Here is a 26,392-nt window from a genome sequence, read left to right as displayed (position 1 = left end):
TTACACCAAAATGTTTTGCTGTTTTTCATTGGATTCGGTGTTAATGTTCTCAACAGATAAAATGTGCAGCAACAGTCTAATTCCAACTACTTCGTAACCCCACGCCATAAGAACCTAGCCAGTATTAAACTAGAGATGCTCAGACAAAACTTTACTTGAGAGTAGAAATTTACATCATTTACGAAAGACTTACCCCCCAAATGAACCCCACACCATGCAATTAAGCTAATTTTACGTGGTGGTCTAAAGTTGGGATGGGTAAGGGTTGACATAGTGATCGCATAGTGTTTGTCAATAAAGAAGAAACTTCATCTGGACATGTGTATCAGATCATCTCTGAACTTTGAAAACCATTGACTGCTTTTATGGTGAATGTTCAAGTGCCAGGGAAGGAGTGAAGCTCTCTCTCTCAAATTACTCCTTCCAAGTTTGTTGATTGTATTGATATTACCCCCCCCCCCCCCCAGTAACTTGTCATCATCTGGAATGCTTTGAAATGCAGCAGGAAGAAGCCAAGAAACTGAAACTTCAAGAGGGCTCAGTAGCTATACCCAATGTAACTATTACCTCTGAGAGAACATAGTGATTACATGTATAATATGGAAACTTGCAAGTAGGTCACATGTCAAAGGTCACCTACATTCCAATAATGACACCTGGAATTATAGATTGGTGGCCTCTCCCATTCTTGTTGCTATGGTTTCACTTTGAGAAAGAATGGGACAAAACTTACAGACTTGTGTAACTGAAGTGATACGTTTTAGTTGTCTTTATTTCTTCAAAAAGTAGTTGAATCTACAAATAAACAGCAGATTTTTTGAATGCACAGCCTGTTTTTTTTTTCACATGCAGTATCAAGAAGAATGAAAAAAAACCTGACAACACTTGGCCTCTTGAACATGCCTCATTATCATTAGAATTACAGTATACCACACACACATTGTTGATGTTTTGAATTGTTTAATTTATTTTCTATTAAAAAAAACTTTACATCTGTTGATATGTTTAAAATGAAATAATCCGAAGGTTTGTTTCCATTTAAAAAATATTGGTATAAATTTCATAGTTGGCTTTCTTCATGATAATGAAATTTGACCAGATAAAATCGACTTTGGTAAAATGAAAAAAAAATGTAGTTTATAATAGAACATAAGTCTGTTGAACTGTTATGTACATGTATGTGCTATTAGTACCAAACTCTTCAACTAAAACTTGTATTTTAATTGTGCCACCATGTCTTTTAGATTAATACTCAACTTACCTTGTGGTCAGACTTTTGATTGCATATCATAAAACTGTATGTGTTAACATAAATATCTGTCTGTTGTCGGTTTTCAAAATATATCAAATGAATTTTTGTCCAAGATTCACTTTTACCTTATCTTGGTATGTATGTGGCACTTTTGTCATCTTTCAAAATCAAGAATAAACACATATCATATAACACTAGATATTTCATTGATTTTATAAATATTTTGTATGGACATGCCTCTCAACATAAATGTGTAAAACAAATACCCAATCCCAGATCTCTTTCTGTCTTTTAAATTTGCACATACATGCCTGTCGACTATAAAAACAGCGATCAAATGAAACTCCAAATCTCTCATTAGCTTACAGATTTAACTTGTACATGTATATCTGTAGTCAGTAAGGTATGGCGTGACAGGGCGCCCTCACACATCAACATCAACCCCTTTCAGAGCAGGTCAGTGAGGGCGGAGTGACATAATGTATCTTAAAGTCTAGGATGTTGACTTCAGTATGAACCCACACTAACAAATTCCAGATTTCTCTCTGGCATTAATAAATACAATATCTTGTACATATATATAATGCCTGTCAACTCAGTATGAAAACCCAAACTAACAAATCCACGACCCTCTAAGGGATTTTTATATACACATGCCTCTTGATAGAGTAAACTCAAACAAATCTGTCACTGCTGTTAAAAAAAATAACTTTGTATCTCTAACTGCTTTTCTTGAAAAAACCTAAGCATCTCTCACTGGCTTTAATTAATGTGTAACGTTGTCCATGTCTATGCCTGTAAACTGGACAGTGTAATAACTCACAAAGTTTCACTTTAGTTGATGTACATTCTCAAGGTAATGATGGTGAAACTGTTTTGATGCAACCATACTGAACAGCTCTGTTCTCTCCTTGGTTACTACTGCCATGTAACACTAACAGAAAACATAAATATGAACTCAAGACTATTATTACAATGGTATCAATAATGACATCACAGTGCAAATCCCTGAATGTTTGCTTCTGTGGAGTTTGGGTTAAAAATTAGGTGTGCAAAATAGTCCCCTGACATATCTATAGAAAAAGTTGATCCAGAACAAAAGAATGATCCTATGTAATCCTTATGGCTTCACTGATAGGATATAACACTAATGTGAGAACCTAGCACTGAATCATGGCTCTTTAATGTGTCTATCCAGTTGCGTCACATTACACCACATAATGCTATGGAATACCTGTACGTCACATGTGTGATATCTTGTGGTATGTGGCATGCTATGTTTTAGCTTCATGGCATTCAACTGATAACAATGATACAGTAACAACCTTGTTTTCTGTCAGTACCATCAAATCAATCCAATATTCCACTCAAACCAAGTCTCTCATTGGTTGATGGACTATTTTGAGTATTCAATTAGCCAATCAGAGTACAAAATGTAGTTGGTTGCTACATGGAGCCATGTTTGCTATGTTTGATATTACTTTCCTCCAATCACAAAACAATTTTCCTCAGCATCATCATTTTCATCTCCACTGTCTACTTTATCACTTTCATCATTTTCTGAGTCTTCTTTCTCTTCCTCATCTATTTTGAAATTTATAAAAGATGTACGTTATTTTGTGACAGACTGTAACAAATGATACACACATTTCAGCAAATGCTATTTTTGAAAATGAATCTAACAATAGCAATCTGAGATACACAACTTTATGTTGTATATCAACCCCAGAATAAATTTCATTTTCTTACCTTTACCTGTCTTCTGTTTCTTCTTAGCAAGCAGTTTTTGTTTCTTTCTCAGCCTAAAATAAAGAATGTAGAGACCAGATGACATTACTCATCATGCCATGCCATTCAAATTTCAATATTTACTGAAGTTTGAATTCACACTGCACTTCCTGTTATATCATTACCTTCATCTACAGTACATTAACACCAGAGGGGGCTAACCTACACACATTTTGTGATACAAATGTCACAGATCTGCTCAAAGTCAAGCGGTGTTATAGATGGCTTTGACAAAGGAAGCAATATTTTTCACAATTTTCATAAGTGAGTAACTATAGGGAAGTATTTTATAGTACCTTTTTTGTCTGTTCTTAGCTGTCTTTTCTTCTGCCTTGGCTCTATTTTCTTCAAGTTTTTGGTGAAATGCCTCATCCTCTCTTTGCTGTGAATGGTTAAAAAAGAAGAAGTCATGTTATTACATATTGTCCTGTTGTTGTGATGATATGGATGATAACAGTGGTGGTATACATGTTCAATGTTCATATTTAGACATGAAAACTGAGTTGTAATAATGGTACAATGTACAAATTTTTATGCTGATAACAGTCATCTTGGGCAGTGCAGTGCAGTGGATTAAGTGACAATATGAAATATACTTCGTCAGTCACTCAATCAAGGATGCTAGCCATAATGTATGGGATATTTTGAGTTTTCCACCCACCCATCCACCCTTACTTGTACTGGTATAGTTACATTATTACCAATTTAGGTCACTCATATTTTTCTTCCTTTAGCCAGAAAACATGCATGGCCTGAAGGTTTTGTCACTTCTAGTTGAAGACTCAAAGTGACAAGGCCCCTTATGTCACTCGTATTTTCCTTGGCTGAAGTTGAATGAGTTGATGCAGGCCATGATATGGAGTAATACCACCACACACATAAAGTAGTTCTGATTTTTAAATAGTAGGCCCTACATCTTTGAAATGAATAATGTTCATACAAACCTGTTGACCCTGACCGTCAATGTAGGCTTGTCTTGCAAATTCCCGTCGTCTGATCCCTCTATAGACATGAAACTCACCACTACCAGCACCAGCACTTGAACCTATTGAGAACATAAAGCATCAAATTTGAACACAGAATTTTCGATTATTTTTGGTCTAAATATTGGGCAAGCTGTGAGACAGGGTTCATGATTATGATTACACATCTGGTATTAGAACGGTTGCGCTGTGAGAGTAGTTAACATGTAAGAGATTTAGTCATGTGAATTTTGACTAGCCTATAATATTTTAAACCTACCATAACTATGATATGACTACAAGACAAAACAGTGCACAGTAAATAAGAACACAAATAGACTTGTATTCCTACTACATTTGTATTTGACTTTATGTATATGTGTTGTTTTGTGTAAAATGGGGTCTGTTTTTTTCAACAGAAGAGTCTAAAATAGGGTCCGTTCTACATTATTTTTTATTTTGCTTGGTCCTTTATTCGGGTCAAAAATAAGGTCAACAGTCCATTACCAAATCAAAACTGTGCCATTTATTGCCCCAAAAATGTTGCCTCTCGAGGGAAAATATACAAGATAGAAAACTACATTTTGCGATCCACCATTTCCTTAATATGGGACTACTACAAATCTATTTTGGTCTAAAATTTGATGTTCTAAAAACCTGTAATGGACTAAAACAGGGTATTGGTTTTTGGTCAAAGTAGGTCTAAAATGGGGTCAAGGGTTGGAAGTATTGGCCACACAAACCTAAAGGAGTTGGTCACTGGTACCATCCCATACTTACCCATCACATGTCTGACAAATTCCGGAGCTGTTTTGGGTTTCCATTCTTTTTTCCTGTCTGGAATTCTGACTTCTTTATCCTGGAATGTGTCAAATGACAGTCGTCTTGGTAAATGTGTATCAGTGCTTTGTACTACTAGTAGAATATTTGGTTGTACAGTATGGTACGTTATAGGTATGGTACGGTAATCAATATGGTATGGTATGGTATGGTACGGTACAGTATGGCACAGTACAGTATGGTACAGTACAGTACGGTACGGTACATTATAGTACGGTACAGTAAGATACAGTATGGTACACATTACAGTGCAGTAAAGCATTGCATAACATATCATAGCAGTATAGTTTAGAATAGGAACTCCACCAAACAAATTAAAAACAATATCTTTTCAGAATTCTCTGCAACTTTGTTCATTATTTTGTAAGAATATACTTTTGTGACGTCATTGTTTTTTTATATTTAAAAAAATGTTTTGCAGTTGTCATTATTTTTGTTGTTGTTGTTTACCTTACTGTATTCTCTGATGATGCAGTTGGGTAATAAAGTTATTATTATTGTTGTTTTTTGTAATTCTCTAAGTGCATGTTAATATACAGGTATCTGCATTCCTTTATACCATAATTTTATTTTTTACAACAACAACAACAACAACAACAACAACAAAAACAACAACAACAACAACAGCAGCAGCAGCAACAGCAACAACAACAACAACAACACTTTCCATGACCATCCTCATTCCAGCTTGCTGGAGTTCACAACCTTTGCATAACCTTTGTTGTGCACAGTATTATGTACGAGTATACGACGAACTTGTTATTATTATTATTATTATTAAACTTTATTTCGGGAAAGAAAAAGAACGCAAACACGCTCAAAAACATCCCATAGATAAAAACTATACTTAAAAAAACCGGCAATTTAAAACAAGTAAGACTTTAAAAAGACAATCTGACAAATACACACATGGACAAATAAAAGCATTTAAAAATACAACAAATCTCTATACAGTTTATGAATCCCCGAATAGAGGATTGTATCGGAATTTAGCACTGCTGCAATTAAACTATTTTGACTGTTTTCGATACGTTTAAAAAAGTTGTACATCAATTTACGTCTTAGAGCCGCAAAAGTGGGGACTGTGTGCTGCACAAACATACAACTGGCACTGCAGTCACGTGAGTAGCCCATCAGAATGCGAAACGCATTGTTATAACCAACTCTAAGGTTGTTAATGCATTTCTTGTTGTACAATGACCACAGCTGTGAGCAGTACATATTCGAGCAAAAAGTTCTAAATAATGTAGCCTTAACCTCAATTGTACAGTGTGGAAATTTACGGAGTAACATGTTGGCTTGGCTGTAAAAACATTTCATTTGGCGCTTGATTGCACTATCATCATACATAGAGTCTGTCAAAGTATAACCCAAGTAAGAATGTTCATGAACAATACTAAGTGGTTTATCTCCAACACGGACTGAAGGTAAACATTCAACTCTAATTAAACATTTACGAGGCATAAAATAAATACATTTCGACTTCTTTGGGTGGAAAATAATGTCATGGTCAACACCATACATTTCACAGATAGATACAAGAGAGCGTAGACCTGCAATTGATGGACATATAAGAGCTAAGTCATCAGCATACATAAGATGGTTTATCATTCGGCCACCAATATTGCAGCCCTTATAACATGACTTCAGCTGACTACTAAGATCATCCATATAAACGTTAAACAGGTAAGGGGAAAGAATGCTACCTTGCCGAACGCCATTCCCAACAGAAAACAGTGACGACCTAGCCCCACCCCATTGCGTGAAGAAACGTTGCGTGCGATACCAGACCAATAATATACGAACAACATATTTTGGAATGCCCCGGTGAATGAGTTTCTTAAAAAGTAACCAATGATTAACTCGGTCGAAAGCTTTCGTTGCATCTAAGAAGCAAACATAAACAGGACTATTGTAATTATGATAGTAATTAATCGTTTCCTTAAGCAAGTAAATGCAGAGATCAGTGGAATGACCTTGTTTGAAACCAAACTGATAATCTTCGGTCGTGAGATTTGCTTTACAACGATCAAGAATGATAGATTCCAGGATTTTTGAAGCGGCAGTAGAGATGGCGATAGGTCTATAGTTGTCTTTGCTAGTCAGATCACCCGTTTTGTCCTTAACAAGTGGTACGATTATGGTCGTCATGAAGCTATTAGGCAGATATCCATGCGACAGCATAGAGGAAAGAACAAGAGCTAACATAATGTGAAGTCTGTGGCTAGCATATTTAAAATGTTCACAAGAGAGGTCGTCAGCACCAGCAGCTTTACCATTTGGAAGACTGTTAATCGAGTGAGAAACCTCAGCATTGCTGATAGAAAAATTAATATCCGAGTTGTCAGGTGAATGCACCCAAGATTTAACCGAGTCCTCGTGATCATTGCTATTCACGGAAGAGAGTAACGATGCATAGTGGTCTTTCCACATATTAGCAATGTTTTCCTGTCCTGAACAACTTCCGACTGTTGATGCGAGGGGAGGAGTGCAGTTGACGGAGCGAACCTGAGTCCAGAAGCGGTTATAGTCATTTTTACTCAGGGACGTTGCAAGACTGTTTGCACGTGCCACTTTCTCATTACGTCTACATATACGAAATGCATGCTTAAAATTGGCACGAGCCTTGCTCATAATGCTATAAATTGGACCAGTTCTTGGTTTTCCATTACCCACCCATAGCTTAAAGGCATTTCTTGAGTTGTCATGCGCTTCCTTCACGTAATCATTCCAACCAGGAACCGAGGGTACATAGTTGCCATTTCTATTGTTAAAACATTCCGTTGATGCATTTGATAAAGCTTGGGTAATGTCACGGTAGAAGAGATTGATACTATCCTTGTGATGACAAGAATCACAATGAGAATTACGGCACAACAAAGCATGAGATGGAATGGTAATCCGTCGAAGAAATTTGTCCGAAACAGAGTTAAACTTCCGTATATGATTGTCTTTGACTTTATTCCATTGTATTCGATTACCAGCCGGTTTATTATTGGTATTAATATTTGTGACCCCTATGTTACTATCTAGAGATGGGAGATTATCAATAGCAACAGTGACTGACAAAGGAAGATGATCTGAGGCAAGGTAATCCAAAAGAACTGCAATCGATTGTATGGAAGCATGAGCAGAAGTGGTTGACACACAGTGATCTAACCACGACGTTGAGTTATGAGCATCACTGACGTACGTAAATTGATTGTTCAGAATAGTACAGTCAGAGAGAATAAATTTATGGTCTGTGCAAAAGGAATTTAATTCTCTACCAAAAGGTTTGTTGGGATCTGCATTCCAATCTCCAATTACAAATACACTGTTACACTCACTAGACTCAATAATATTGTTGATCTTAGACAAGTAGTTTACATATGTATGGAAATTGTCTTCACAATCGGTGGGCATGTAAACGCAAAGTATGAGGCAGTTTTTATTATCGTAACGAAGTTGCAATCCTATCAATCTATCGTCGTCATAAAAACATAGTTTGGGATGAGCAATTTGCGCCAGAGATTTTCTCCACAGAATTCCCACTCCACCATACGGCCTACCAATTCTTATGCCCACATCGTCTTTTAAAGCCGTCTCGTGAATCAAGTTAATGAATATTGAATATTGTTAGTTTTCTTGTGTTGACCTTGACGTTTTTTTGTAGCGCCCAGATTTCCCGTCATCTACAAAATCGAATAACATTTTCTTTGCTTTCTCAATTTCACCATCATTGAAATGATTGACACAAAGTTTTATAATAATGTCATTTGATAGAATGGCAAGCTTATCAGTGATATAACATAAAAGTTCGTTGATCACCACTCCACATTGAGTCTCAGGTGAAGATTCAGTGACACTACGAGCATGATCAATAGTGGTACTGGATGAAGAACTTACATGCGCTTGGCGTTTTCCAAATCGTTTTTTCTCACATGGAGGGCAGAGAACCAAGTCTCCCTGGCAAAGTTTCGCGAGGTTAGAGATTTCTTTGCAGTCGTTACAGCCCAGCATATCTCATCAATTATGCAGCCTGGTAACACCTGGCGAGTTTACTAGTGTAAGGTGTATTCACGTCCTTCGTGTTGGAGAGCATGAACAAATATACTCGAAAGTCGACTTTGCACCACAGCTATTCGAATTCTGGTCATTCACCCACCGTCTCTAGTCCTTTAGAAGAAAGTTCACCTCAAATAAATTCACTAAATGCAGCTTGGTAGGCTCAGAAACAAGTAGATTTGCGGACCTCAAAATTACGTGTACACACTCATTAGCAATGCAAAATATAAAGTACATCATTGTGCCTTGTGTAAACTTTCGTTTCAACTGTCTACTGATTGTCCCGGAAGTGTAGAGTGGGGAAATCAGAAAATAGGTAATCCATGTGGTTGATGGTCATGTATCATAGCGGACCAAGCTCTGGGACCCAGCTACATCATGCATCATGTGAATCTTGAATATGCCCACAGCACACACTAAAATCATTCAATAACTTCAACTTACTGGATTTTTCATTAGCTTTTCAATTTTCATTCGTTGTTCATCAGCAGCACTTTTCGGCACGTATACCTTTGCTTCCTTCGGCTTTGTTGTCGCCTCGCGATCTCCTCCATCTGTAACCTCTCCATCCGCCATTTTCTTCTGGATATGATATCCGCCCTCAGCGATATCTCGACGATATTATCATACATTCGTTTTTCGCACTTAACATTCTTTTGTAATACACTTTGTTCATGTTATTTTTTCCTTCGATTAAAGTTCATCGAATTTATTACACTGTATACAGGAAGAACGAAGAGAAATGTGGCTCTGTGTAGAAAATACGATAACGACTAAATGAGGAATCACTCTGCAAAAATAAAAGTTTAACAAGTTTGAATGCACAGCTGCCTAGCTAGAGGTCGCTGCTTATTACATGATCAAAGTTCAGCAGTCACTTGATCCCCCGGACTCGAAGGACGTGTAAACATTACAAAGTTGTTTAACTCGTCACAGGTTAACATTGCCGAAGTTATTATTGTTTTCGACAGTGAAGAATTGCATGGAACTAGAAACAAAATCCGAGCGAAAAGAAGGCGAAGGCGAAGGAAGTGAACCAAACGGGTAAGGCTATGTACAAATTTGAGACTTGAAGAGGAGGCAGTGCGCATTTTTGAAACGATAAAGTTTTATAAAACTCCTAGCGTGATTCAAAATGTAATGGCGAAAAGTAGGCGGATTCAGTCGATCGTGTTATGCTCATAATAGTCATTCGTGTTCCGGTGATGACACATCAAAACGGTCTTTTTATTTTCTTTCGTCACACATTCTCTAAATCATATAATTAATATTAATTATCTAGTTTCGATGTTTCAAACAAAAACATATCAGAGCAAAAAATAATGGTAATTTTACTCGTAAAAATAGTACTAGTAGGCAGTATTTTGGTTGTCCATTTTCCCTTGTGCTTATTCTCATCATGAAGAAAACGGAACTGAAAGTTTTCTTATCATAACTGAGGTCATCAGCGTGATTCAGGTACATAGCATCTCGAGGGAAACGGTGGCAGTCACAGTAACTGAGTAAGTGCATGAGCGTCACAGCTCACGGCAACCACGTGAGCAACTCTTTGTATTTGCCGACGTCTGTAGTAAGCGATTTGTTATTGTGCAGTGACCCCAGCGTGTGGAGAGAAGACAATGTTCGCTGAGGTCGGCTTGGTTCTATGAAATATTCATTGTTTAAGTTGATGTATCCCGAGTCAGGCTCTTACAGCTAGAAAGGAGAGGTCTTTGTTTGTGATCTAAGCCTCCCTACTGCAATATATCGCCTCGTGTCTTGAGAAAGATGTGGACGTTTAGTAAAATTCATGTTCCGTACATAACCAATTCCTGTGATTGTTTCAGTTACCATCATCAATACCACAAAATGGATGGCTCCTTCGGTTTCAAGAGACTCACTGAGAACAAACAAGATGACCAGCTTCGAGTCATCACAAAGGATGACACTAGTGATTCCCTTACTTCAGATTCTCAAGATGAAACGACGAAAACCGAGCTACGGAACCACAGAGACAAACTGTTAGCATTCCTCAATCATCACTTTGTACAAGTAGCAATCGTAATTTTGGTTTTGATAGACGTGGTGTTGGTGTTAGCTGAACTCCTCATTGATTTGCAGGTATGTTAACATCATCTTTTTTTAGCCTTCAAAATTCTCAGTGAACACTCAATCAAATTTATTGTCATTTTGTGATAATTATTGACACTCTGGGCAGCTGCGAGGTCAACGACCATAATTTTTATGACTGTATGACCTCATTATCGGATCTCTCATCCCTTTCAATTTCAAATCCATGAAATGATCACTGAGTTGTGACAATTCTTTTTAGGAGAAAATAAATAAATAAAACAATATTAAATCATTTATTTGATAATATCACCTTGAAAAGGCCCCTGTCAGTCCCCCACTTTCTCATTAACACTTGGATGCTCACTTTTCAAGTGAAATTAAATGGGGAAGGTGTGAGGAGTGGTGATAGGGGTCAAGAACTGAAGTGGCTAATTTTACAGTGGATACATTATCAAATATGTAAAACGTTGTAAGTGATGTACTTTACAAGAATTGGGATGTACAAATCTTTGACATTTTCAATGACCTCAGGCACTGTTTGTGTCTGCTAATTTATCAACCCTTAATTTGATACACATGTTATGAAGGAAAGCGACTTCCCTCTGACATAGAATATGCAATTTTATCCACCAAGCAATCAATTTCAAGGATGTTGTCAGAGGTAGGGAAAGATACAATCATGGTGTCTTTGGTAGAATTGACCAAGGTATATCAGATTCAATTAAGAATTTAAAGATGTCATCGGTGATGTAATTTTCTTTCAAGTCTTACTGTCATTCTACAAGTTATCATTAGCTTGGCTGTAATATCATTTTAATCCACAGTAAAATCAGATGAATGTGAAATATTAAAATATTCACTGCAATATGATTCCAAGGACTCCTGCACTGCTCTGACCTAGGGTTGAACCATTATATGTGAAGGGGTGAATGGGCCACTTTGTAGGAGACACTGAGTACATATATCATTGCATAGATGCTAAGGTCGGTGACCTCTTTGGCAAACCTCTGATGTTGGGAAAGGTTGCTAGTGTTACAAACTATGTACTTTCGTCTCATAGGTTTTGTATCTACACACAGATTGTATATAATAATGCAGTGGAAGGGCTTTGTGGTAAAAGTTTGTCTGATTTTTGGTATGACTGAATAGACACTGTGAATTCAGATGAAGTAGAGTGACAAACATGTTATGTTTTGAATAACATCAGGAGAAAATATGATATTAGATGTGAAATTACACTTGTTGATTATAATTTAATGATAATGCATTTTACATAGCACTTTTCTGCTTTGTGTTCAAGCCACTGTGCAATTACATTGTGTATTAGTACCCTGGCATGGATCTATAGTGGCACAACAGCCCTTACATTTCAACTCCCTGGGGAGCACACAATCCATTGCAGCCATCGTAAATACATAGGATTAAAGCATTCACATTGAAGCCTTTGTCCTACCAGGTCCCCAATTATACAGCTGGGTTGACTGGGGCACAAATGTGCTTCAAGGACTATTCAGAAACAAAGGGCGTCGGTGAGGCTCAAACCGGCAACCCTTAAATTCAAGCTGGCTATCATGTGATGATTTAAACATCATGACTCCATGATTATACTCAATTAAAATGATATACAATGCCTTGCAGTGCTTTTAATCCAACTTTGAACAATGAAGTACAGCAATATTGGGTTACTGCACTTGTGCTGGATCTACTGTATGTGACATAGTTTTGACCATACTAGTCAAAACATTACCTAGATTATGACAAACTCAAGTAACAGTTTGCATTGAAAGAGCTGCCAACTGGACGTGCACATTTAGTGTTGATGAATAAAACTAAGTATCCGTAGACCTACATGTATACAAGTTAACTAAGATTCATGCGAAGTGAAGTTTATATATGAAAAAATATAATTGTACAACTTCTTGTTCAAGTGAAAAGAACCTTAAACAAAGTTATATGCAAATCTTTGTTTTTACAAACTTTGTGCTTACAAATTCTGTGTATAAATCTTCATGATATATTGTATATATATAGCTTTGATTGTGCAGATTTACATTGTGTAGATATTAAAAAGATATTTATACTGTAATATGACAAAATTTGTGGTATGAACAATGATGAACAATGATGAATGATGCCAGAGTGTCAGTGTGGTATACTCGGACTATTTATGCAAGTGCTTGTGGTTGTCTGTGGCCATACATACTTATTACTTGCCCAGGCAAAGGCAATGAAAGTGCAGCAGAAAGCACTGCAAACATGATTGCAAATATAAAAGTACTAACATTACCCTCCCCCACCCCCCACCCCTGCCCCCCCCCACCCCCGCCCCCCTCCCACTTCCACTCATGTATCATAGGGTTCTGTTTTTATGTAACATATGTTTATCCAAAAAGAGAAATGTTGTCAAAGGCAGTAATGCTTTCAGTATTGCACAACAGAACAAATACCACTAGTTAGTATGCATGTTCAATGATTTTAGTGATCACAGGTGCATACGTGATATTGTTTAAAACCAAATATTCGAAGTAGGTTTTGGGGGTGTGGTTAATGTAATGTGGTTATCTACAACATACAATACTGTCAACACACACAAAGAGAACATGTCAGCAAGCTAGTCTGTGTTAGTTTGTTATTGTGAATGTACAAGCTAATCCTATTCACACTGTATAAAAAGAACCAGCATTTTGTTAGGCTATTTATAGTTATGACCGCATATGCACGTTCCACTGTACGGTAGGATGACTGTAGCACTCTACTTTAATATTTCTGAAAAATGCAGAAACCACACAACCTCTTCATGAAAATTGAGAGATGTGTACATCTGTAGCTTTCAGTAACCAGTTGGATAATCATCTAGGAAGTCATCTAACAGAATATGCCAAAAGTTTCTGTCACCCTGGCTCTGAAGTAAAGAACTTTAATTTGATGAAGTAATGTTATATCATAGAAACACCGCAAGTGAAAGAGAAATGAATAAAGCTTGTTGTAGAGTTTATAATATGTTGTTGACCTGGGAATGACCCCATATTGACATATATCATAAAATTACCTCAATTTAGGCCTATAAAAAATTGTGTAGTTCTGATAAAACTCAATTTTAAAATAGGTGGTAGGTAGATTTTTTATTTTATTTTAATTTTTTTTCTGTGTGTGTGTCTAGGTCAGGTAGTTACATGTTTTCTAAATGGTCTCTGTGTTATTGGTTTCTTCCCATCATATGTACAACCATTACAGATAAAAAGAACAGTTTTTTATTGTCTTTTTATTAGTTGATGTCAGTTTCCACAAACACTATTTCTGGCGAGACTTCACAATATTCACGATTTTATTATTTTTTTCTCGAACATGTAAAAAAAATTTTAGGGTCGGCAGTGAAAAAATAGGTGGGGTCAGGTAACCGGAACCAAACAACTTTTTTTTTTAGCACAACTGAACTGGAGGTTCAGTAGTGCTACAGGAATCATCCAGCGTATGTTTTTTTGTAGGCGTTATCAATATAGTTACACAATACTCTATACATTTTCATGTAAAGCAGGGTACAATGGTGTAAGTACAGTTTGTCCAATACTATAGTGCATGTACAGTTTACAGGCATGTCTGGAAGTTAAAAATACATTGTTATCGATGTGTAAACCCAGGAAGTAACGATCTCATCACCTAAATGCAATTTCTGAATCTCAACACTAGACATGTAATGGGCTTTTGTTAAGCCTACAAGAATTGTTTGGTCCCGGTTACCTGACCCTAAACTTTTTATTTTTACATATCCAAGAAAAAATAAATAAAATTGCGAAAAATGTGAAGTCTTGTAAGAAATGGTGGTTGTGGAAACTGATATCAACTTAAAAAGACAATATAAAACTGTTCTTCCAATCTGTAATGGCTGAGGGGAAGAAACTGATAACATGAAGACCATATGGAAAACAACGGAAAACATAACTACCTGAACTAGACACTCACATATGAAAAAAAATATATGTAAAAAAAAAAATTTAAAATCTACCTGCCCCACCTATTCTAAAAATTGAGTGTAATCGGAACCACACATTTATTTTGTTAGGCCTGATAATAATTGGTATTTTACATTGCAGAGCAATGAACACAAAAAAAATGTTCTTATTTTTTTCCCCTTTTGTGTTATTCTTTATAAAAGAAAAAATTCATATTAATTTGGCAGTGATTTCCTTCTACTTTGATCATTTGAATTTCATGAAGAAAGAAAGGCGTTTAGTTTTCAATGAACACAATGTTCGCCGTCCTCACTATAATCCAATAAATCTGAGAAAAACACAAGATGTTTAGAAATGGAGTGATTGAGTCAGATAGATAGGTAATTAAGTCTTTGGGCTAGAGGTATTAAAGTCACTTATTGAAGTAAGCTTTTAAATTAATGAAATTTGCTCTCTTAGCTAATCTGACAGCCAGTGTGAATAAGGTTCATGTATTGTTGACTACAGCAAGTATCAAATTAATTGGTCTACATGTAAATCTATTGCGACAATGGAGAATCAGCCATGGGGAACTTTACTCAGACTCAGACTGAAACTATTGGTGCAGTATGACGTTGATATTAGCTATCAGTGGATGTTAATGTAAATGCACCCACACTCACAGTAGGGTGGTACATCCTCTGATAACCAGTTTTCCTAGAGTAGTGGCATATTCAGTTTCATACATATATTTATCTTTATCTTGACAACAAGGTGATTATATCCACATAACCAAAGCACCACTATCACTCACTTGTGTATAAATCTATGACATTGAAGAACAATAGTTTTGTGTCTGTCTTACTTAGACGATAGCTTGCTTTCCGTAGTAGTAAGACATGACGAGAAGAAGTCACCATATTTGTATCTATGGATGTGTGTGTGTGTGTGTGTGTGTGTGTGTGTGTGTGTGTCTGTGTGTGTGTCTGTGTGTATATGTATGTATGTATGTATGTATGTATGTATGTATGTATGTATGTATGTATGTGTGTGTATGTATGTATGTATGTGTATGTATGTATGTATGTATGATGTATGTATGTGTATATATGTATGTATGGTTATGTGTGTGTGTGCGTGCGTGCATGCGTATGTATGTATGTATGTATGTATGTATGTATGTATGTATGTATGTATGTATGTATGTATATGTGTGTACGTACATTTGTATGTACGTACGTACGTACGTACGTACGTACGTACGTATGTATGTATGTATGTATGTATGTGTGTATGTATGTATGTATGTATGTATGCATGCATGTATGTATGTCAATATAATTGAAATGCTTGTCACATATACACCTTGTCAACAGCTGTGTAAGTTGTATTATTACTATACAAAGCAATAAATGATGAAATCAAAAGAATCTATTACAAGTATTGAATGTATTATAGATTGAAAATACATAACTGTCTTCCTAATTTCCTGGGTTGACAAGGTCTAAAATACAGGATTCAAAGTTGGGGTCATGGGGTCATGGGGTCATGGGGTCATGTCCTGTTGTAGGGATTATGACGTGTTCCATACAAAACACTGTAATGCTAACCAGAAAGATTTTCTTTGTAACATGAAAGTGAAAGTTTAGGGTTATAGATACTTATTTTGTTGTGTGTTTGTTTGTTCCTTTCAAATATAGTAAATGACACACTGCCTTTGCTAAGGTTTAGGAACTCTGGTATCTGAAAGGGGTATATCTGATATACTTTGGATAAATTTCTATACCATAATTTTGGTGGGGCACCTTCTAAGGAACTTAGTAGCTTCTACCTAGTTATCACCCTTGACAAAAACACTGTGAAATGGATAGGAATCTGTAAAAAAATTATTTTGTAGTTAACACTGGGATAAAAATTTGATGTGACTCTTGATATTTTGTTCTGGAGATTATAGTTGACAAAATAGTTGTAATATTATGTATTCTGTTACAGGAATTTTTTTTATAGATAAATCCACAGAGACACGGCACATGATACCAAAGAGTAGAGATTCACAGTGTAGTACAGTAGAGTAGAATGCATGATTTACACTATTACAGGGATTATTTTGAAAATACTACTCCGGTAATGAGGCATTGGTTTGCTAAGATAGACACCTTGATTTCCTTTTAAATTGTCATTTGTTGTTGTTGTTGTTGTTGTTGACATTCTCGGTTGAGCACTTGAAGAGAGATGGAAAATAAGAAATGAAAAATGAGCTGAGTCCTCCATCAGACTTTAATCTGATTTGGGTAAAATTCATCTCACTTCTGATTTAGTTGTAGCATGTTTGCAATCTCATAGAAGACTATGTTATCAGACGCATTGTAAATAGTAGATTTATTTCAGTCCTAGATGGCAAAAGAGTCTAAAATTATTGATTATGTATTAATACACCTCTATTAATTTCCATGGAATATAAAATTAATAACAATATTTAGACAGCAAGCTATACAACAGGTGGAAGACATATCTGGTTTCATATTGTCAAATTTCATGTGGTGAGAAATTGTAGAGGGTGATAGATAGGTGAAAAATGATCCTGCAACTCAGTATGTGCATAAATAATGGAATATGTAGATGGACCCATCATTGTTTCTGCTTCTGTAATATGCCCCGACATGGAATAGCAAGTGGTTACATAAGCGACAGATTTTGCAGTCTTTGCATCAAATACATTTAATTAGGAGAAAATACCATGCATTGTAGTATAATTGAATCTATTGAAAAATAGGAACACATTGTATTATGTATGATGCTGATGAAACGTCAGATAAAATTTGAAATTTGCTTCCATAAACGTTAACTTTGTGAGTAGAATTTTCATCTCAGAGTCCATGAACATGCATTCTCGAAACTAAAGGGCACTCAGTTCTAGTGGAGTACTCACTTCTGCCAATATCTAGGGTGCCAGTTGGTGCATCATGGCTGATACTCCAAATACCATGCCTCGGCCTGCTAACCAGATGTGGAATAGCATATTACCACCAAGATCTGATCAATTTCTCCTTTTCTCATGTTCATCTAAATCCATCCATAATTCTTTGAGATATTGTGCTGACAATCAATCAAACAAAACACAGAGACAGACAAAAAAGGTAGACAGAGAGTCAGACAGACACAGAGAAACAGACATACAGACAGACAGACCGACAGACAGACAGACAGACAGACAGACAGGATGAATACATAATCTCCTAATTCTCGACCTCATTTTTGGAGGTTAGTTATAATTAACTGTATACAACATACCTGTAGGGATTCTTCAATGACAGAGTAAAATACGTCAAGAAATTTTGTTTTAGTCTTTCAGTTTTCATTTATTTCGTACAAATTACTGTGCATTCTGATTACCCTGCCTATATCGTGTAAGACCCCATAAATGACTTCAATAAAAAATCAATACTGTAGATAAATGGTTCCATTAGTGGGTTCAACAATGCCAAGATACGTTGAAGTTGATATAAAAGAGTTTTGAATAATGTCAGGGCAAGAGAACATAATTCAATCCATGGTTGAGTGCTCTACATGTACATTGTGAAATCAATTATTAGAATGTGTTCACTTTTAATGCAATGTTTGGATATCCCATTATACAGATTATAGAACCCATTCATAACATGTGACGTGTGTTTAACACTATCCCTACTTTGTATGATATGTACAGTGACTGGATATAACCGTTATTATCCTGATGCATATTGTATACAAGTTAATTACCATATGACCATATAAGGGCATATAAGTAATTATTATAGGACCATATAAGGGCATTCAGTTGACTTTGTATAGTGACTGATAAAACCTTTATTATCCTGAAGCAAGTGTATACAATTTTAATTACTATATAACCATATTTACTATATGACCATATAAGGGCATATAAGTAATTATCATATGACCATATAAGGGCATTCAGTTGACTTTGTATAGTGACTGATAAAACCTTTATTATCCTGATGATACATATTGTATAGTAATTACCATACGACCAAATAAGGACATTGAAGGGACTTTTATAGTGACTAGGCGAAAACTTTTAATTCCTTGGTGAATGCTGCATATGAACATTTGAGTCACAGTGACTTTGTAAATTGACTTGGGCAAACAATTGCTATTCAGTTACAAAGTGTACATGATTGCTATATATGAACATTTGGATGACTTTGCAAATTGACTTGGATAAAAAGTTATTCAGGTGCAAATTGCAAACATGATTACCATATGACCATATAAGGGCATTGCAGTGACTGTAAATTGACTTGGATAAAAAGTTATTCAGGTGCAAATTGCAAACATGATTACCTTATGACCATATAAGGGCATTGCAGTGACTGTAAATTGACTTTGACAAACAGTTACTGGTTATACAGGTACAAATTGCATATGATTACCATATGGTGACCATATAAGGACATTTGAGTGACTTTGTACGTTGACTCAAGGACAAACCATTATTTTTCAGGCACACACACACACACACACACACACACACACACACACACACACACACATACACATACACATACATAAATACATACATGTACCTGTCGTTAATAACATTGCCTATCCACAATGTGATTTTTAGTACAAGCGTAAAGTAAGTTTAAAGAGCACTTGTTACAATATGACCATATAAGGACATATGAATGACTTGTACACTGACTTGTACAAACAGTTGTTATTGAGGCACACATGACCACATACATACCTGTCTTCCCATCAGCTAGTAATTCCATCAGTAGTATCTACTTTCCCCTTGTACTGTCTGCTAAATTAAGGTATGCATTACACGCCTTAAATTACCATCCCACTAAATTTTTCATAAATACATTTTCAGTACGTTAAATTCTTATTAGTGACTTTAGGCTTCACAATGTAGTTTTATACATGTATACAATTATGTACATAGAATTGGACTAGAAGTATAGAATCTGAACTATTAAAACCTGTATTTTGAGCAGCTCCTTTCTTCTGCAGCTTTTTCTCTGTCACTTATGAAGCAAACCTTGCACAAAGATGACTATTTATGTATTCAGCTCAGTTAGTCTTTGCTTTAGCCAGTATATAAAATAGAGCGAAAAATTTATCACAATCAAATATTTTGATAATAAGAGTTATTGTTATGAAGATACTATTTAGTAACAATCTGGTGTGCAAAGGAGACATTCTATCCAAAGTCAGATGGATACATGGATCTCCAAGTTATCTGTTTCTTGTAAATCATTATATTTTTAACTGGTTTCTTTGTACATCATTACATTTTTAACTGGTTTCTTGTAAATCATTATATTTTTAACTGGTTTCTTGTAAATCATTATATTTTTAACTGGTTTCCTATAAATCATTATATTTTTAACTGGTTTCTTGTAAATCATTATATTTTTAACTGGTTTCCTATAAATCATTATATTTTTAACTGGTTTCTTGTAAATCATTATATTTTTAACTGATTTCTTGTAAATCATTACATTTTAACTGGTTTCGTATAAATGATATTTTTAACTGGTTTCTTGTAAATCATTATATTTTCAGCTTTGTTTTGTATAAATCATTACATTTTCAACCAGTAAATGTCATTCTACTTCATGTAGTAATAGAACAATATTAAAATGTAACGATTATGTTATTTGGAGAAGTACAAATGTGCTGGCTGGTAGGCTGGTAACCAGATCAATAACTCACAAATCATATGATATCTTTTTGTAACTGATATGTCACTGGAATTTGTTTTGCTTCTGGGAGAGTTCTTTTATCAGATGTTACTTTATTAATTGATATGTGGAAGAATGCAATGGTCATAGGGAATGGGTGAAGAAGGGTTGTATAGATTATGGCTTCATGTCGTACATTGGCATCATCACAAGATAGGGGACAGTGGCATCATCACAGATATTGGCATCATCACAAGATGGGGTAGGGGGCATGAACGGTTAGTGGCTAGTGGTATGACCTTGGATAGTGTCATCATGACAAGATTAGGGGGACAGGAGAAGACATTAGATAGTAGCATCACCTTGGATAGTGTAATCATCACAGGGGGGGGGGGGGTCAGTGGTTAGTGGCATGATGACAGTGTCATCATCCCAAGATGAGTCAGAACTCTGCAACTGATAAGATAATGATTTATAGTGTATTAGTAACACTATATATATTTAAAATTAGTATCATCTCCCGTGTGTAATTGAAATGTGAAAAACAGCTACTCATTGAAAGTGAGAATATATGATAAAGTCAGATAGGTACCAGTATTAAATGTCTTGTCAAATATATAATATTAAAATTAGAAATGAAAACTGGGTGGTCTCAACAAATAGCAACTCAAATGGTTTCCAAATATTCTGACCAGCTTACGCCTTGTTTACAGAACATTGATATCAGATCAGCCAAAAAGTAATATAATGGTCATTGAATTCTCATTCCTTATGATATAAATCATACATTTATCATTCCAAACTTAGTTGTTGATAGCTGAGGCCTCATTTGTATGATGCCGTTTACAAATGAAAATGCAACTATTTTGGTGCGTTTGCACCTATCATCTACATAGTGATGACAAAACACACATGACAGTGTGCACAATTGCATCACAATTGCAAAAATTTGAAAATGCTCAGCTGCTGAAAGTGGATTATTTTGAAAGCGATCTATTTTCCATTAGATAACAGAGTGTATGTAAATGGCTGAAAATGGAAACATTTGAAAATAGCATAGAGTAAATGACCGAAAATGCAACAATTCGAAAATGAACAAATTCCAGGAATAACCCCATCAATGACGTACTTATGCATGCCCATAAACCTTGTCGTTATGTTTACAGGTGCACATGCACATTGTTTTTGAAAGGTTCCATCTTCGGTGTTTCTGTGTCAACGGTCAAAAACACCTGCTTGTTTGCTTCTTGCTTGTTTGCTTTCTTGCTTGTAAACAGATGAAAATGCATCACATTTTTAATTGACAGCCTATGAACATTCAACCCTTTTTGTGTCAGTGTCAAACTTTAGCGGATTGTTGTCTAGATAAATGTTTCTAGAGCCTATTGAAGCCTTGGAAATACAATATTTTGATTACATCAAAGCAATAAAGTTACTGTAAAATATGGCATATGTTTGAATCCTATCAATAACTAAATAATCCTCAGCAATCATTACGTACATCATACTTTGTTTAGTTGATTACTACCCCCTCCTCCCCCATGAACTTTTAAGGTATTGTTTGCTTTATTTGAAATTCAATTTATAAGTGTAATTTGTATTCTGCAAGTGAATGAGATTGAACACTCGCAATAAGTCTGAAAGTCTCTTAGAAGAATTGCTATCTAATTGAAACTATATTGAAAACACCATGTTTACCTTAAACATTTTCTCTCTCTGCGTACTACTACTATAATAAAAAGTATATTAAACACATGCCAGGTAGAACACGTTCAAACAAAAAATATGGGTTTAATACCCTGGTCGTTCTGCGTCACAACAACTTACATCTATGTCTATGGTACTCAAAAGGAGTCAAAACTAAGTTCCAAATCATCTATATTATTCCCAAGTTTTCATAAATTATGCTTGAGGAGGTATATATTTTGAATGGTACTTTTAATAATTTCATCATTTTGTCATGTGAAATCATTAACTTCAGCAATCAGCAGAATTTGTTCTCTAGCAAGTCTTATCATGAGCTTTAATTATAATATGTGGTTTTGTGGCTTTACAGTGGTTAGTTGTGTTAGTTTGTGGTTTGTGGCTTTACAGTGGTTAGTTGTGTTAATTTGAGGTTTGTGGCTTTACAGTGGTTAGTTGTGTTGGTTTGAGGTTTTGCAGTGGTTAGTTGTGTTGATTTGAGGTACGTTTTGTATCTTTACAGTGGTGAATTGTGTTCATTTGAGGTTTGTGGCTTTACAGTGGTTAGTTGTGTTAATTTGAGGTTTGTGGCTTTACAGTGGTTAGTTGTGTTAATTGAGGTTTTGTGGCTTTACAGTGGTTAGTTGTGTTAATTGAGGTTTTGCAGTGGTTAGTTGTGTTAATTGAGGTTTTGCAGTGGTTAGTTGTGTTAATTGAGGTTTTGTGGCTTTACAGTGGTTAGTTGTGTTAATTGAGGTTTTGCAGTGGTTAGTTGTGTTAATTGAGGTTTTGTGGCTTTGTTTAATTTGACAATTTATAGCTTCATCATGGACACTTGGGTTTATAGACCACCATGATGTTATTATTTAGAAATAAAATAAAATAAAACAGATCTGTCAGTTAGATGCAATGCATAGTACCCAAGTTAGTTTAGAATTACATGGTCAGATCCGAGATCTACATGTCATAGATTGTACGTGTTCCACATTCTTGGCAGCCTAATTCTGATTAACACATGGTTTAATAGTTAGAGACCATGTTAGCATCCAGACTACATTCTGGGTATTAATGAACTATATGGTACAATGTATAGGACACAGAACACATATTAAGTGACTTATCTGGAGATTTCATGCACACAAGTTGTCCCAATTTAGTTCAGAATTGCTGTGTTCAGAATTGCTGTGTCAGATCCAAAAGAATTGCTATGCCAGATCCAAAAGAATTGCTATGTCAGATCCAAAAGAATTGCTATGTCAGATCCAAAAGAATTGCTGTCAGATCCAAAAGAATTGCTATGTCAGATCCAAAAGAATTGCTATGTCAGACCCAAAAGAATTGCTATGTCAGACCCAAAAGAATTGCTATGTCAGATCCAAGAGAATTGCTATGTCAGATCCAAAAGAATTGCTATGTCAGATCCATTTGCTATGTCAGATCCAAGAGAATTGCTATGTCAGATCCAAGAGAATTGCTATGTCAGATCCAAAAGAATCGCTACGTCAGATCCAAGAGAATTGCTATGTCAGATCCAAGATGTCACAGATTTTGTCTTCTATTTTCTGTTAGATTTATCACAGATGTAAATTCTAGTGATTGATGTGGAAAATTAACTTGGCCATGTGTTGATATCGTGAAATTTCATGCTTTGTCCCCAATTTAGTTAAGAAATCTAAAACGTACTTGACATAGATAGTAAATAGATTTTGTGTCCCACTTTCTGTATATTAAATCAGATGTAATAGGGCACAGATGAGAACATGTTTTAGGATTGATGTATTGATATCTGGAAATATCTTGCTTTTTATCCAATTTAGTTAAGTAATCTGAAACGTACTTGCCATAGATTATGTATCTCACTTTCTTTATAAATCTGACATAATAGGGCACAGACCTCGTTTGCTATCATATGTTGATATCTTGAAATTTCATGCTTTGTACCTAGTCTAGCAGAAATCTAAATTGTACTTGTCATAGATACTGTGTCCCACTTTCTGTATAAATCAGACGTATGTAATAGAGCACAGACCATCGTTACCAAGATGTGTTGATATCTAGAAATTTCATAGTCTTGGCGAGTACATATATATATCTCTAATCTCCAGGGTAGGATGAACCACTAGTTTCTCAATAGTGATTATCGTGATGGAATTTATGGACAGAATAATAAGCATGTACACTGAATAAAGCTGTACGTTGTACTATATTGAATTCTCTTTGTGTCATTTTTGATTATAGTTATGTTGAGGAGAAAAAAGGATAGGGAATGTATAGGTTTAACTTTTCATTTCTAATTGGCATTAAGACCTTCACAGTTATTAATTGGCTGGTTGCTTTGAGAAAAATATCCCTAAGCTTAGTACTTTTTGTGTCAATTGTGGTCTGAAATTATTTCGTTTCATCAAAAATTAAACCATATCCGCATTGCAGAAGGGAAAATCAGGTGCCACTGGGCAGGATAAGATATACTGGTACTTATTAGTCAAATATAGACTGAGACAGATAATGAGAGATTTTCCGATTTGTACATTAACATTTTCAATTTCAATTTTTTGCAGGATTTGTGTTGAAAATGTAGTTATGAAATGACTATGCAAGTTAATAATTTTAGTTGTATATGCGTTGAAAATCATTAAAGATTCATATATCATATCATTTGTGACATGCATGCAGGCATATTGATTGAAAAACCAACATATGTAGACAGATGTACAGTCAGCCATCATATTGTACTTGTATAAATGTACAATTTATATGCATGACATTTTTTGTAGACATGGGTGTCCATGCAGATATACCTTTGAGGTGTAATACTACAAAAGCCTTGTCACCATGAATAAAATGTGATCCAAATCATTGTCAATTTACTTGCCTCTACTTATAGCGAATTTGTTTTAATTTTTAAAAATGAAATTATCCAGATCTTATCACTGGAGGGAGCACATGGCCTCGTTTTGGATCAGTGTAATTAGAATTTGATCAAGATCAGTTTAGAGTACACTTTGATGACAGGTGGAACTTAAATATATTATGTTTTTGCTAAGATTGGGGAATCTGGTAACAGGAGGAAGGGGAGGTGGTCTGATAAAGCTTGCATGGGTTACCCTGTACCCTGTAAGTTTTGGGGAGTACATGGTAATTTAACCTCAGAGAATCCTGGTAGATTTACCTTTTTTCTGCTGTTAACAATAACATTGGTAGGGAACCTCAGTAAACCCATGGGAACTCAGTTAGAGTTTACCTTTTACTAACCTTAACAAAAACCATTGGTAGGGGACTCTAGTAAATACCTGGGGAACTCAAGTAGATTTTATCTATTTATACTGCCTTTAACAAAAACACTGGTAGGAGACTCTAGTAAAGCGCCTGGGGAACTTGGGTAGATTTTACCTACAGTGTACTTACCACCTGTAACAAAAAGAATGGTACACCTGAGCTCACTACTTGTTTTACTGGTACACTTAGGGAACTTGGATAAATCAGATATTACCTATTTTAAGATCGCTTATATATGCAATTTATGAACAAAGACACTGACATAGAACTCACTTTGACATGGAGTTGTAATGGCACAAATTACATTTGCTTGCAATTCCATCATAACATATGGCTACACATGTATGTAGAATTCACTTTTACATAAAGTTTAAGTTGTAATAGCACAGATTACATTGGCTTGAAGTTGCAATTCCAACACAGCATACAAATGTATGGCTATACCAAGACACATGTATGCTCTTTCACAGTTTCTCTTCAATATAAACATTTTTTTCTCAATCCTGAAAAATCCTGGTTTAACTTACAAACCATTTAAAGGTTTATTTATAGAGATTAGATTACTGGTATTTGGGCTTCAGAGTAATGAACATTTTGAAATGAAAGAGTTAAGACTGCCTAAATATAATATAGGACCTGATTAGATGACTGTGGTATTTACCTTACTATGGAAAATTAATTGGCAATCTTCTACAAACCGATACATTGGCATGTGAAATCACTCGACACTAATATGATATGACTTTGTGTATGATGAAGAGGAAATTAGTTGTATTAAGTGTGATATAGCTATATACCAAGTATTTTCTTTGTTAATAGCTCATCAAACCAGAGCATGAATGCCTTCATGGGGTTCTATCCTGCAAAGTT

General features: G+C 35.4%; 2 protein-coding genes across 2 annotated transcripts in view; one reads left to right on the top strand and one right to left on the bottom strand.

The window, feature by feature from the left end:
- Nucleotides 1-1,025: 1,025 nt before the first annotated feature.
- On the bottom strand, nucleotides 1,026-9,465 carry LOC144449321 (PRKR-interacting protein 1 homolog). Its single transcript, XM_078139841.1, has 6 exons — nucleotides 9,334-9,465; nucleotides 4,783-4,861; nucleotides 3,985-4,085; nucleotides 3,337-3,422; nucleotides 3,002-3,054; nucleotides 1,026-2,836 (listed from the first exon to the last, which is right to left on the bottom strand). Exons 1-6 carry the CDS (start codon nucleotides 9,463-9,465, stop codon nucleotides 2,730-2,732), a joined length of 558 nt encoding a protein of 185 aa, XP_077995967.1. The 3' UTR covers nucleotides 1,026-2,729.
- Nucleotides 9,466-9,805: 340 nt separating this feature from the next.
- The window catches only part of LOC144449319 (voltage-gated hydrogen channel 1-like), a 30,309-nt gene continuing 13,722 nt past the window's right edge, over nucleotides 9,806-26,392 (top strand). Inside the window, exons 1-2 of the mRNA XM_078139837.1 lie at nucleotides 9,806-9,933; nucleotides 10,716-10,989. Of these exons, the coding sequence (XP_077995963.1) occupies nucleotides 9,872-9,933; nucleotides 10,716-10,989 (336 nt within the window). The 5' untranslated portion in view covers nucleotides 9,806-9,871. The remainder of the gene's footprint in view (nucleotides 9,934-10,715; nucleotides 10,990-26,392) is intronic.

The sequence above is a fragment of the Glandiceps talaboti genome, chromosome 18 (assembly GCF_964340395.1).
Source record: "Glandiceps talaboti chromosome 18, keGlaTala1.1, whole genome shotgun sequence".
NCBI classification, from domain to species: Eukaryota; Metazoa; Hemichordata; class Enteropneusta; family Spengelidae; genus Glandiceps; species Glandiceps talaboti.
The sequence above is the reverse complement of the archived record's forward strand: the minus strand, read 5'-3'. Positions and strand labels throughout refer to the sequence as shown.